The sequence below is a fragment of the Plectropomus leopardus genome, chromosome 15, assembly GCF_008729295.1.
Source record: "Plectropomus leopardus isolate mb chromosome 15, YSFRI_Pleo_2.0, whole genome shotgun sequence".
In the NCBI taxonomy this organism is placed as follows: Eukaryota; Metazoa; Chordata; class Actinopteri; order Perciformes; family Serranidae; genus Plectropomus; species Plectropomus leopardus.
The window spans coordinates 16,682,158-16,697,461 of record NC_056477.1 but is presented as its reverse complement, the minus strand read 5'-3'; the positions used below and the strand labels follow the sequence as shown (position 1 = coordinate 16,697,461).

Sequence of the window (15,304 nt, the reverse complement as noted above, 5' to 3'; positions counted from 1 at the left end):
AGTAAATCACATGCTTAAAACACTGTTATTCACCTTGAATTGCCCTTTTCTATTCGTTGCTCATTTTCATGATAAAGTGTGCTGTCAGCAGGTCGTTTGCTTTCCCACAGCTGTGTGATGAGAGAATATGTCTCCAATAAATGGAAAAAGAAAGAATAGAAAATACAAAACCAACCACTTATGTACATTGTGATGTCCATGAGTAAAAACAAATGTAGCAAAACACATCTATAGTTTGTGCATTTAAGTGTTTTGTAAAGGATTTAAGAAAATATTTATTGTGGAGTTTCATTTAGTTCAGTTCTGTGTATTTGGCTTAATCATGTTTTTGTAGTGCTTAAAGGTATTAAAGCATCAGTGCAAATCCTTGTCTTTTCCTCTGTGATCAGAGCAAAAGACAACGTTTTCATCCCACAGCTCTCTGAGCAAACTTCAGACACACACACACACACACACACCAAAAGTACACATTTACTCATAGGATACATGCACACATATCCAGTGTTTTCTCTGGAAGATGAAAACCAAATGTGTGGAAACTGACTTCACATCTGCGTCTTGTTAAACACGCTAATAATACCAAACACAACAGTGAGGGTGTGTATGTGCACACACAAACAGATCTGACATTTTAAGCAGGCTGCATAAAGGCAAATGTTTAGGGATTCACTTTTATATGTGTATACAAGTGGTTTGATACCTTTCCAAACACAAGCTGGGAGGTGTGTGTGTGTGTTGTTTCTATATCCCTCTTGTCTATTTAGTGGAACCATCAATGCAACTTTAAGCTCAAGTGACTCACTCCAGCTACACTTTTGACTTAATTAATGTGGGCCACTGAAGTCCCTGAGATGAAAAACCATGACTAAAAACAATCAAGTGCGCAAAAAATCTTGTTTCTTTTCGTGGCCTCAGTAACAGCTACAGAGGCCATGTTGAGCAGGAGAAGATGTAACAAGTGTTTGCCTGGTGGGCAAATTTTGTGTTTCTTGTTAGATGACTCAATGGCGAATAAATGGACACCAAATTAACTTCTTATGGAGTTTGCTGGGCATGCCAAAACTATTTCGTAACACTGTACTGCTAAATGAAGGGTATGATATGACTTTTTAAATGTTACGTGTGTGTCTGTGTGTGTGTGTGTCGTAGGCGGTCTTCGTTTCGATGCGACTCAATTGAGCGCTGTGCGTAATTTGGTTGTCAATTTCACCCGCGACTGCGTCAATGAAACAGGAAACAATTTCACAAAATAAAAGCATAAAAATCCAACTTTGAAAAAAGTCTCCAGTCACTGATATATTGCCAAAAACGTTTCACTCTACAAAAAATACCAACTGTATATATTTGAATGAGTTGTAATTTGATACATTATAGCACTGAAATGCTGTCAAAAATAAAACAAGTGCCCGTATCACTTTTATTTTTGCTGTCCATGACCAGAAGTGGTATCTGTTTTCCTTCTGACTTGACGCTGGTGCGTAATTTAACACTCCGGCACGGTCCCGTCTGTCACAGCTCCTCTGGACTTTACTCTGAGCAGGATCAAATCTCAGTGGCATTATCACAGGATGAATATGAAACTGTTGGCACTCGTGGCTGCGCTCGCGGTGGTGATATATGCGCCTCCATCACAAGGTATGAAACCATTTAATCGGTTTTGCTGTGTGATCTCAGTTCAGGTTCATTCAGATTTTTTTTTGTTTTGTTTTGCTTTGCTTTGTTTTGTTGCAACCGTCGGTAAAAATAAATAAATAAAAATTAAAAAAGGATATTATCTGCAAATCAGTAGCGTTTTTTCCTTTTTTTATTATTTATTACCAGAGTCGATCATATGCTTTTATTTGTTCAGAAAATTCGATTTAGAAAAGTGCACCAGTGTAATATAGGCTAATATATTGTGTTTATTTTGATTTCTTTATAAAATTGTAAAGTCTAGATTTAAGTCGCAAATCTATCCAAATAACTGTCAATTTAATTCAAATCCCAAATTCCAGTTACATATAATTTAAGTGCAAATATTGCCTGAATTTACCTTTTCATATTAATGCAACAATATTATTTTCATTCCACAAATGTTATTTGAATGAATGCATGAGGATGTTCTGGGGTGGGGAAAAACATTTCCGCCGTGCGTAAAGCACCAACAGGCAGCACATGTGGCTCCAGCAGTTAGAAATTCCCAGTCGGATCACCGATCAGAGTGTGTATTTGTTCTGCCCTTTGTTTTCATTTAATTACGCCCAAATGAGGCAGCTCTAAGACAAAGCCGCAGCTAGTCTACATGGCGACATCAGTCACCCAACTTGAAGGTGTTGCGCCCTTTATCATGTTAATAGCGCTGGATCATGTGTAAAAAATCATTAGCATAGAGTTTAATCTACAGCGGTGTTTCTCACCATCTGTTTGTGTGTCCTCCGTTTCCCTTTTAAAACATTTACTGCCAAGAAAATAACTCTGTAATCCTTTCTCTTTCATTTTTTCTGAACGCACTTCCATCCAATTGATAATAACTTCAAGCATTTTTTTCAACACTGTGAGCCTGATTAAACTTGAGCTGTGTCATGTAGCTTTCACAAGAAAAAAAATATAGTGATATTTATTTTTCCACATTTATCAACTGCGGAAATCTCCTGAAAGCTGAGGTTGTAATGGAAAGTAGTTAAGCACATCCATCATGAAGTTTTAGGACCACACAGTACACACGTGTATGACTGAAAGAGCTCAGTGTGTAAGGGTCTAGAAGTCCGGATATGAATGTCCCCTACCCATGTGTGTGCTCTGTGGGGCAAGCAAAACAATATTTAAAGCATGTAGTTTTGATTTAATGTTGGTCAATGTTTACTTCAACACCCTGCAACTCTGCAAAGGTGAACGATAATGGAAGGATGTACATTGCAGTGCCTAGGCAGTTTGCACATTTCTGTGGATTTAGGTGCTCTTTATTCAATTTGATGGGCTCTCAAAGAGGATATCACACCGATTTATTCATTTATGTATCATTTGCAGCTCATTTGATTTTTGCGAAAATGTTTTATTTTATTTATATTCAACAAAGTATATGGCAACATTACAGTTTCCACAAGAAACCAATACCTTCATCTAGTCTTGTGTTTTATTGCTCTCTTTGAAAAATGCGGTCCTGCAAATGTGCAACTGATACTCATCTCTTCTCCTCTCTCAGCAAAGCCCATCAGTCTGGTGGAGCGATGCTACTGTCGCTCAACAGTCAACAGCGTCCCACGAAACTTCATCCGAGAGCTCAGGTTCATCCAGACTCCGAACTGCCCCTTCCAAGTGATGTGAGTATTGTTTTTTTTTTTTTATTCTGACACCCACACAAACACTGCGAGTTGCATGTCTTCTACCCTGGCCTTAAAATGTCAGACAGGTTTCCTCCTTGTTGGACATTTCTCACCATCAATCTCACAGAAGTGACAGTCCAGAGAAAAGAGTTGTGCATGCATGTGCACACATACGCCCCTGTGCCACTCGCTTTCACACACATGCACAGAGAAGCATTTACCACAGGCGCGCTGACGCATCCACAGGAAGTGCTCCATTTGAGTATGAGTGAACGTGAAAGTGAGGTGGAAATTGAACACAGTCTTGTTTTCAACAGGAAAGCAATAATTTCGGGTTTTGTAAATGGGGTTTGCTTCTCATTTGCTTGTCACGCACTCATACTGCGCTTACAACCTTTGCATTAGATCTCGTTCATTGTTGAGGCCTTGTGTGGAGTGAATTTACAAGTAAGCAAGCACAGAGGAAACACAAGCACAATGCCAGTGGTTTCAATAGACAAGAAAACAGGAACAATTAAATGAGGGAGAAATATTATTGGCAGGTCTTAGAAATCCACATACAGGAAGAGGGGAAAAAAATGATTTTTCTAACTCAAAAACAAGACCTGTGCGTCAAAGGAGGCATGATCTCCCACACAGAGACATACGATCCAGTGTTGACCCTTTCTGTAAATAACCACAGGGTTATGCTGGATTTAGAAAGCAGCCACATGTTGAGAGATTGATTGCTGTACCTCCAAGTGCTTGCATTTTTACGATACATTAATTAGGCAGATCAGTCAAGGGTGAAACATCAAACTTAAAGGATATGATCCTTGAGAACTGCCGGAACGCACATATTATTTAGCTGCATCATGTTAAGGGAAAAAGTTTTATTGGTCGCTACTTTAAAAAAGCTCTTTGTGTGTCAAACCACCAAGGCAGTGTTAATTCATTCTGTTCAATAACAATGTGTGCTTAAACTGAACCTCTTTCCCCTTTTCTGATCAGTGCCAAGCTGAAGACAAACAAAGAGGTGTGTGTGAACCCAGAGATTCGGTGGCTGCAGCAGTACCTGAAAAACGCCATCAACAAGTAAGTTGTATCAAATCAAGCTGATTTGGGTTCTTCATTGTGTGTTTGCTATAATGCATATGTCATCTGCACATGACAGATGTCAAGCTTTGACAATTAACTCCGGGAGCAATGTAAAATCGCTTTCATTCTAGAAATTTAAAGAAAAGAATGCAATAGCATAAATGCACATTTATTCATCTATCAAAAGCCTATTGTGAGACTGACAGCTCAATTAATGCTGGAGCCCAAACTTGAGACATGCTTGGACATGACCAAGTGGGAGTAGAGACTGAATCCACTTTAACACACAAACTGTGGGTTTGATATGACGTAGGACACAAACTTAAAAAAACGTTTAATCTGCTCTTAAGAGAGTCCTTTTATAGGTTCATCCCTGATCATCGCTGTTTATGCAAGACACAAGTTTTCTAAAACTTATAGAATGCATTTGCTAATCATTATATAAACTCGATATGCATGTAACATGATAGAGTTGTCTTTCATTTTTGGTCATTTAATGCAACATCTTGCACTCTGCAATCATCCTAAAGTTTGTCTGAGATTAACAGGGCTAAAAGTCACCGCCAATATCAACAGCGTTTCCTTCCTCTGAGGAAGAGAGACGCTTCTCTGAAAAACGTTGGCACCATGAAGTTTATAGAAAGGATCATGTTGCCATCCTGAACTCTGTGCAGTCATATAGTTCTGAGGACTGAGCCCCTCCTGTAGCGGTTGGATGAAACAAGCTCTGTCTGCAAGGCAGATAAAGAAAATGGGGATGCAAAAAAGTGGATTTCCTGTCTTTCTTTGCAAAGAAAAGTAAATGCACTCCTCCGATCTCTGAGGATGTTGATGGTCCAGCCTCTGACATACACACTCACCACCCTCCCTAAGCCCCGCAGTCAGACTGTCTGTCTTGACGATGATTGTGGAGCCCTTGACTTTTCAAGGTGTGAACAGTCCTCTGCATAACAAAACATCCATGTAGAGAGTAGACAGTGGTCATTTGCAATGGATCAGACCTAATGTGTTTCCAATTACACATAGAAGGGCAAACCTTATTACAATGTGTCTAAAGGCACACGATTCTGTCATGCATTATGCTACTCATTAGTCTGGTAAATAAGACCATGATTACCTGTTTTTATCAGTTGAAATGTGGCTCAGCATTTGCAGAGTATTCTAATGCATAGGTTAAAAACACAAGATAGCAGAGGACATTAATTTTGACAAGACTAAAGACATTTACAACATAAATTAATGCAGAAATATGTACAAATAAAGGCACAGATTGGTGCATAAGAATTCAGAATGCAGGAATTTAGTGTTTGATGCTCGAAATTTACTGGCGGAGGACAACAAAAACCCTTGATTTCAGACAAGTCTCCCCCGAATGTTGAAAGAAAATCTGCACACATGTTCCAAAGTCAATAATTAAACTGCCCACCCACATTCAAGTGTTTATCCTGTTAATATACAGTATGTGCAGCAGTATGTGTTTATCGCTCTGCAGCTGCTGTAAATTAATGTTGTGCAAAATTACATATTTAGATATACGATAACAAAGTTTTTTCATTGACCAGCAGTTAAGTCAGAAGTGTCCAAAACACTCTTCTTGGAAAGACAATTCAGCCTGTTAACAAGTAATTGACTCAAAACTTCAGAGTCAGAGATTGTCAACTGACTTATGGGCTAAAAGAGGACCAATAAACCAGTTAAAACTGAATGCCAAATAAATTCAACTCAAACAGGCTGAAATGCTAAGTTCTTGATTACGGGTCAAATAACATTTGGGTCCTGTAAACTTGGAGCAGCTGTGTCTGTGTGAGAATACGGGACTGAATAAATCCTGAATTTTGGCACAATTTCTTCATAATCCTGACATCCATTCTTGGCTGAACAAATACTCATTAATGTTCAATATGGTGTTAACTGGTTAGATATTCACAGCCAAGTGTGTGTCCAAATGAACATGATAGGAATGTTTTAATCACTCAGCTAGACTTGTCTTTAATAATCAGCTCATGTTGGCAAAATTAGAAGTCAGCTGTGTCAAATATGAGTTTGACATTGCAAATATTTTGTTCTTATGGAGCCCCTTTACCAAAACACTAAAACCCATCATCAGGCTTTTGTATTTAATTGGAAAGGTTACATTCAGCATTCACTCCTGGGACAAATGACTCTATACACAAGTATTTATCGAATCCAGCTACGATCGTCTTGATTGGCACTGATTGGAATAAAACAATAGGTGGACACACTAATTTTTTGCTAGTGTGATGCAATGACCGTCTAATCATTCAGAATATAGTCGGTACCAAGTTTAAGAGAGAGAGACTGAATAAGTGACAGGGCTTTATGCTCTCAACTGTTTATAACCTGTTTTCCAGCCCATCTGACACCTAAAACAGAAAGGCATACTCCATTCCTTTAAAAACACATACGAATGCTATTTTTTTTATTGGAAACTGATAGAAAACTCACAGCAAATTCACTTTTTCCTCCCAGAATGAAGAAATCCAAACAAGGCAACTAGAAAAACTGCAGAGATCCTCCTGAGCCATCACCGAGGTTTTAACCACCACATCTATGTAACATGTGATATGAGATCATCTGGTATGTTGAACAGCACTTATCTGGCTGCCACGCTGCGGCCTTTTGCATGGAATGAACCTACAACTCTTCACCGTGAACACCAATTCATCAATCGTCAGGCTTCACCGTCACCACTCTCATCACTTATACAAATCGTAGATATTATTAGTACAAAGTGCAATTATATCCGTGAGTGTATGTTTTTCTAACTATATTGTATATACTTTTTTTGTTAATGGACATAAACAGTAAAGAGCTATTTTTGGAGATTCTCGTCCCTTTGGCCTCTGCCATTTTGGAAAAAGGATCGACCCTTGGGTCAGAGTGTTTAAGGGGGTAGAGGTGTAGGTCAACGGGAGGATTTTCTCCACAACAAATATGAGTTAACATTCAACTTGCAAGAAGCAGAGTCCTGACATCTGCTAAAACAACAGGATACTGATCTATTATATCTTATCCTAAACATGGGATCTGCTTATCGTGATCGGATCTGATTTTAAATTGTATAAAATGAACAACGTGTCCCTGCCTTTTCGAAAAACGAGCCGAGCCTGCAGAGTTTGCCAGGTCGTATTTCATGTTTTAAGTTAATTGGCACCGCGGAATTTCAATGGCTGCCAGCTACCCCCAGACTGAATATAACATGTATAAAAGATCCCTAGTAAAAATGGCTATTACAATGTTTTTGTGATGGAAATTAGGATGCCAGAAGAGCGCGAGCATTTCCTGAGCCGTTCTGTGGCTGTGATTATGCGACCCTGTGTTACCAAATGTGCCTGCTTTTTTCACTCTGAGAGAAAAGCTGAACATCTGGATCCCAAACCGTTTTAATTGAGCGACCGATGAGACGATTTACAGGAATCGTAAAGCTGTGTCCCTTAACAAGAGTTGTTACAAACAAAATGATGACACTCACAAATCACAGTTAGATATTTTACCAAATTGATGTCAAAAAGATGTACTCATGTCAGCTGGATTCTGATTTAAATACTATAGATGTCCATTTCGTATAAGGGTGTACTGCAATTTGAATAACACATAAGTAGTTAAAACACTATGTGACAGCAGTAGACAGTAGAGAAAGTAGTACTGACAATAAATAGATGTACATAGATGGAACTACCTACAACTGTCATGCAGATAGCAATGCACTTTATATCTGATGTATTCATGTTTTAACGACATTTACTCACTAAGTCTGATCATTAAATTCTATCTGTTGTCTTTTTTATATTAATCATGCTGTTTCCATTCTGTTCTCTTTGATCATTGAATGTGTAGCTGCATTAGGGAGATCTCTCCACCTATAACTTCTTGTCACATGTAAAATTAATGTTATACAAATGTTTTATTTTTGTACACTTTTATGCATTTATATATTAAATCTAAACATTTAAATGAAGAAACTGTACTCTCACAACTGAGTCACCCAGCCAGCATTTTATTGTAAAAGGGGTGAGCAAAAAAGTCATCTTCTAAATGTTATGATTATTACTTTAATATATGTTTTCCTCTACATGTTACAAGCATTTTTTTCATAAATATATACCCACTGATGCACACATAAACACAGTTCAGTTAGGTCACTCTTTATATTCGGTGTAAAGCTTTTCCAGAGCCAACTCACAGCTGCTGTAATCTTACTGTACTGGCAGGTCAGAGGGTATATCTAAAGACTTTGATGTGTGAACATGTGTTTAGCTTTACTCACAAGGGCAAATAAAAGGCAAGGACAATGATCCTGCCTGTTATTTAACTATTAACTCAACAAGCGACCATTAGGAAAACATTAGAGCTAAAAGGGATGAACTTTTAACTTCCCTCTAAGGGCATTACGTGAGGCGGAGCACAGTAGTTCATGTGATGAGAGTGGTCCGCTGATTGAAACATAAGAGGGAGAAAAGGGGCTGTGAGTGGCAGTCTGCAACCCAGTTTGCTGTGTTTGCTGATTAGCTTTGAAGTTAGGTTTAAGCAGGATAAAAGCAGAGTCAGCAGCACTCTTGTGTGAGATAATGCCATTGATTTAGCCACTGATTTAGTTCTGGTGTGCAAATTCAGAGTGGAAATTATTCAGATATAATCACTGTAATGATTGTGTTAACCTGGTATCACTGCAACAATCTGCAGGTAGCAACAAGTATCTTTCTCCCGCGTAATGTGAAGATTGGGCAGCTTGTCTCGTGACATTTTATCAAACAGAGGACACATCCTCATACCTGAAAGTGTTAAGTCTTTGTACTCTGAGTAAACCATTTGTTCACTGAGAATATTTCAATTAAACTTAAAATTGCTCACGTCATTTGCCTGATATCATCAATATTTCATTATGTACTTATAAATGTGATCTTACAGATACAAGGAGAATGACCAAGACCGCCAAACATGGCATTACACTGTTGCAGCACAATGGGGTTTAAGCACCAAAACTGCTTGGTTATGTTTAGAAAAATATTATTTACAATTAAAATACCATGGTTTGTTACATACAGGGCTTAAGAATGTCATACAATTATATAGGTATGTCACGTCTGAGGTGTCTTTGATCCATCCAACATCACTGATATTATGTTGAATTTAGGTTGTGACATCAGGTGACCAAAAATCAGTTTCAGGACAATTTCTAATGCCAACATCAATTTCACGTTGAACAGTGACTACAAATGATGTGATATTTTGCCAGTTTAAAGATGTGCGTAGTTGAGTAACCAAAACATCCTCCAAAGGTCTCACACCAACGTCGTCTTTACATAGAATATAGCATTTAGTCTCAAGGTAACAAAACCAAATGTCTGCAAAATGTCAAAATGTTAATATACACATGTTAGAAATCCAGTGTGAGTTCTAACATTGTTAGACATTTTAAATATTCATTTATTAGTCATAACGACTTATCCTGTGAAGGGTCGTGGCGGGCTGGAGCCTATCCCAGCTGTCACTGGACAAAAGATGGGGTACACACTGGACAAGACTATCACAGGGCTGGCACATAGAGACAATTATTCATGCTCACATTCCCAGCTACAGCCAATTAAGAGTCACCAATTAACCAAACCTCAATGTCACTGGACTGCAAACTTTCTAACTGACTTTTCATGGGCACTGTTTCCGTGGTGCTTGTATGCATTTTCAACACAATATATGATAACATAACGCAATCCTAAGTTAAGTGGTCGTGGTCATTTTACTTCTTTAAGGCCAGGTTAGTACTTATCTACATTGTCACAGATATTTGTGGGCTGCACGACCACATACAAATATGATATGTCCTCTAATTAGAAGCAGTTGTTTATAATAGTTAACTCATTTTGTGTTTGGGATCACTGCCAGCACCCAACAGTTAAACCATGCGGGCGGTGTAACTGGTGCCATTACGCCTGAGGTGTAGTAAAAGCTGTATTTTATGTGCATATTACATTTACCTTTAAATGGAAGATGTGGGGGAAAAATGTAAGAAATGTCTGAGAGCATCCCACTCCTTGTTAAATTAGCTCATTCATATAAAACATGTCTGAGAATCAAAACAGCTCATTTAAATCTAAAAAGAGAACAAAGTCTACATGAAACAAGAGGCTGTGGAAAATAAATGAGGTGTGTTGAAGCACTAATGTCTCTTTACATAAGGTTTACTGAAGTGTAACAGAACAACATGATTACATAAATTATCGGCACATTAACATGAGTGATCTTCCTCAGCATCATTTTGTTACTTGGGCACTGAGCTTAAATAAACACACCACAGATCTGCTCCCCCAACGTGTTTCACGTATTCATCACCAAACCTTAGAGACCTAAACCGCTGTGACTCAATGGCACTCTGGAGAAAAGAGAAAATCCCTGAATGTGCAATTTTTTGAGTCAAGAACCCGCTTCAAAAGTGAATTCAGGTCTCACTATTGTGAAATATTCTGAAGAACAATGAAACCAGAGGGCTACTCAGCACCTTGGTATGAGCTGTACAGCCAGTGCTGGACTGATTCACTCAAAGGCCGAGGAATGTACCAGACAGGAGAGGACATATGAAATTCATATACAGCATTGCCTACAATACTCAGTTGGGGTTTGGAGTTCAACCACAATGTCAGACGAAAAACTGACACCTTGACAGACGAATAAAGATTTGTCATATGAAATTCAAAGAATGACATGGAAATAAGGGACGAGCGGGGTGTATGTGCTCATTTAACTCACAATGCGTTCCCTCCATCTTCAGCTGTAAGGGCTCCCAGATGTGCAGCCAATGAAACTCCACTTAGTGGTTATTCATCATGAAAAGCTACGCATTGAAAATATGAAATCTTAGTGACTGGGTGTGTATGTGTGTACACACATGTGCATGAAAAGGTAACAGGGGTCGCATAAAGCCACTTCAAGCATGTCCCAGTGGATATTTGCCTCCCTGGTCAGACCAGTTTTTAATAAAAACTACAAGGGCGTAAAGTTAACTTAGGGTCAGTTATAATGCTTGACTGTGTGTGTATGTGTGTGTATCAGTGAGTATGTAGACATGTGTGATGTCACTTCCTAACTCTACTCCCAGACCATTAACTTCGCCCAGTACCTCGAGCCATGCTGGCAGCTGAACACAGAAATTTAAAGGCCCCTATAGTTTGTCACCACCCGCAATGTCAAGAGATCATGAAAATTGTTCCGTGGAGCGTATTAGGTGGTCGAAATGCAGACACTCCTTTGACACTGCGGTTTGGGTCATGGCAGAGTAAAATGCTACAACACAACAATAACCTCCTTGACGGAAATGAAAACTATCAGGTTGGTTACTGAGCAGCTGTGATCTGAAATTTCGGAATACTTTGAACTGGCAGGATGAAGATGTAAGTGCACACAGATCTGGTGATCTTCAGTGCTGAGGGTCTGATTATATTTGCTTGTGCTTCATGAAAATGCTTTCTGTTTTCCACTTATTATTTGGCAGAGGTGGAACCAAGTCATTGCTCCGCAAGTCATCAGTAAGTGTCGAGTCTTTGCACTCAAGTGCCAAATCAAGATAGGCAAGTCCAAAGTCCTAAACTGTGAGGCTCAAGTCCTAAACAAGGTATTACGCTTGCTTCACCACATTATGAAATGCCAGCAGAGTAGTAATGTATTAAATTAATGAAATCCTGAATGCTGTATTTATTTGTCAAATCAATTTGTCACAAGTCATTGCCTCTGTGTCTCTAATTTTTGACATGCATTTTTTGTGCACCTGTCTCCCCTTTTTCGTTATGCATTTGGGTCCTCAAGTGAGTCATTGGTGTTAAAATCCAAGTTGAGTTGCAAGTCTTTTTCAGTTTTGTCACGTTGAGTCTAAAGTCATTAAATTTGTGACTGGAGTCTAAGTCATGTGACAAGTCCAAACTTCTGTTATTTGGACTAAACACACAAGAAATAAAAAACGTGTTCTTCTGCTGAACTCCTAGACGTATCTGTAGCTTTTTAAAAGCCTGTTGATAAGATAGAATGAACCAGTTTTGCATTCACATTTGAGCTCCTAAAGGAAAAGTTTATATCATCTGTTTCACTCCCTCAACAATTAAGTTAGAGCACAGGGTCAGCTACTGCGGGGCAGACACTTGGCTATCATGTGGAATTAATCTTTGTTTTTTTCCGGTTGACGGTTTGTCTCAAATTCCTTAGCAGCCAACTTTAGACTCTGAAGCAAGACAAGAAAAATAAAAATGGGAAAAAAAAGGATGGTTGGTGTGTGTGTGTGTGTGTGTGTCGGGGAAATGTATATCCACAGCTCCTGCTCTCTCTCAGCCACAGCTCCCCCTCTGCGCCCCCCTTCTGTTGTTATTTACCCCCCTGTCCTGGACTAGGCCACTGCCCTGGGGCATCGTGTGCACCGAAATCACACTCCCCAGGGGAGACATTAGCAGAGTCTTAGCTGTTCTTGTATCAGATGACCCGTAGCACATTTCCACTAGCGCACACTCTCGCAAAGAAAAAGTAATGATTTGTAAATGACTTGTTGATTGTGCAGAGGGGGGCACTGAGCGTTGTTAATTGCCTTAACACTGCCAGTGACCCGCCAGAACATTAATCACAATTATGACAAAATTACTCAGCCGATTGTCTCGGAAGAGTTAGTCAGTGCGACGGATGTTGAAAATGACCAACGTGCAGTGTGTAATAACAGCGGCATTTGTGTGTCTGTTTGAGAGTGAATGGGAGGCTAATAGAGGGGCCCCTATGAGCAGTTTAAATGGCCCTCCTGCAGTCTCTCTACCTTTCATGTGCTAATATTGCCGAAGTTATGAGTCCCAACACCATCCATCTTCACACAGATGTGTGCGTAGACATGGGGGCCTTCCCTCCGCACAATAATACCAGCTATAGTCCAAATTCCTTCAGTAAGTTTTCAAACTCAGAAGAAACATAGCAGACTTGGATGTTAAAGGCACAAAGGAGTCACACACTCAGGGGACAGTAGGAGGTCTTGGTCTGCGGGGCCCAGAGAAGCTGAAACACCAGCAACTTAAAACCTCACCCGCATATCACACATTGAGTTCCCCTTCATCTCCATTCCTCTCAGGATTATCACCCACATCCTAATTGGTTGATCCACCCGGGTGTCTCCACGAATACTGTTTTTAATGTCCTCCCATATGTAGCTGTGAATAACACGTGACACCCAAAGAGAGGGGAAAAAGGAAGACCATTAAGGATGTGATGAACCATAAGAAGAAAGAAAGAGACAATTATGCCATTATCTGGAGATGAAACTGATATACTGTACTGGCCTCATCTCCAACACCAGTGTTTTGGGTTTTTTTTTTACCAATCATTATAGAGACCCTTTTGTTGGGCTGCACAGTGACTCAGTGCTTGAGCACGCTGTGCAGATGTGACAGACACGGAGGTCTGATGCCTAATACCATCCACCAGCATTGTTCATTCTCAAACTATTAAATTTTCGAGAAACAAAGCATAAAAACGGTCATTTCACCCACAATACATCTGAATAGCATTTTGCGTAACTGATACCCGATATTTGGGATTGTCTTTGTTTCATTAAGTACTTAGTCATGTTGCTCTGACTTGATTTCAAATTTGACAAAGATTATTTGATCTTACAAGCACTTAACCAGGGCGCCTGGCGGCTCAGTGGATAAAAGCGGCGCCCCATATACAGAGGTTGTATCCTCGCCCGCAGCGGCTGCAGGTTGAATTCAGGCCCTGGACCTTTGCTGCTTGTCACTCCCTCTCTCTCTTCCCTTTTCACACTCAAACTGTCCTGTCCATTAAAGGCAATAAAAGCCCAACAAATTATATTTAAAAAAAAAACAAAAAACACTTAACCATGTGAAAAGTACGTTCGGAACCTCCATAACTTTATGTCAATTATGTAACTGTACATTAAGGACATAACATCATTAATGGAGTTTGATTTAGTAGGATATAATGCAAATTATTGCTCGTGCATTCCTAGGATATCATATGAACCATTCTATGAGGATACGTTGAATTCTTTATGGAAAAAAGTCTTGATTCCAGCTTCTTAATTGTTAATATTTTTGGTTCTTTCCTCCTCTATGACGGTAAACTAAATATTTTTATAGTTGTAGACAAACAAGACATTTGAGGATCATAAGTTATAGTTAATTGAGAAAATAATCATCAAATTCATCAACTATAAAAAAAATATTCAACAGTTCATCTAGGCCAGAACAACATCATCACCAAATGTTTAAAAGTTCAGTGTTTCTTCATTTTTATCCAAAGCCTATAGTCCTTATTCAAAGCTGAACCAGCACAATAAATCCACGCCCAATCTGGCTGAAGCAACATCCAAACATGATCTCACATCAAATAGGTCCCAGCTCCAGCTTCTCTCTGGTGTTTCACAACGTGCCCTTGGGTGCCTTCAGCTCAGTTTGTAGGAAATCCAATCACACCACGGAAGTGAAGTAAAGCTGTAAGGCTGAAGTCATGCACTAAGGAATATATAAAGACTATCCACCTTGCAGTCTGCCTGGTGCAGTTGTTTCTATCCATCTGGCCGACTTAACGAAGCTTCCTGGAATCACATCTATTGTTAAAGGGGAGCATAACCTCGAAGACAAACCAGTTGTCTGCTGCAGTTTACATAAAACACATCAAAGACACAAGAACAAAGGCTCTCTAATACCCAGACAGAAAGGAATTCTCTATCAATCTGGTATGAATTGTGCGATACATAAAGGAGGTCTTGTAAGTCGGCTGTTTATTGCTGGCATCAGAACAGAGGGACAGCATTTGGCTACTGCCTGTTATAGCAAAATAAAAAAATTACCTTCATAACCATAGCAAGTTTAATTTAGTCCAATCACAAAAATAAAACAAACTGAATCAAAACATATCTTCGTTTG

The 15,304-nt window shown here is 39.3% G+C and overlaps 1 protein-coding gene across 1 annotated transcript; it reads left to right on the top strand.

Annotated features, from left to right (window-relative positions):
* The first annotated feature begins 1,505 nt into the window (after nucleotides 1-1,505).
* On the top strand, nucleotides 1,506-9,255 carry cxcl12a (chemokine (C-X-C motif) ligand 12a (stromal cell-derived factor 1)). The gene is made up of 4 exons (XM_042501955.1): nucleotides 1,506-1,635; nucleotides 3,182-3,299; nucleotides 4,293-4,376; nucleotides 6,870-9,255. Exons 1-4 carry the CDS (start codon nucleotides 1,569-1,571, stop codon nucleotides 6,895-6,897), a joined length of 297 nt encoding a protein of 98 aa, XP_042357889.1. The 5' UTR covers nucleotides 1,506-1,568; the 3' UTR covers nucleotides 6,898-9,255.
* The last annotated feature ends 6,049 nt before the right edge of the window (nucleotides 9,256-15,304 follow it).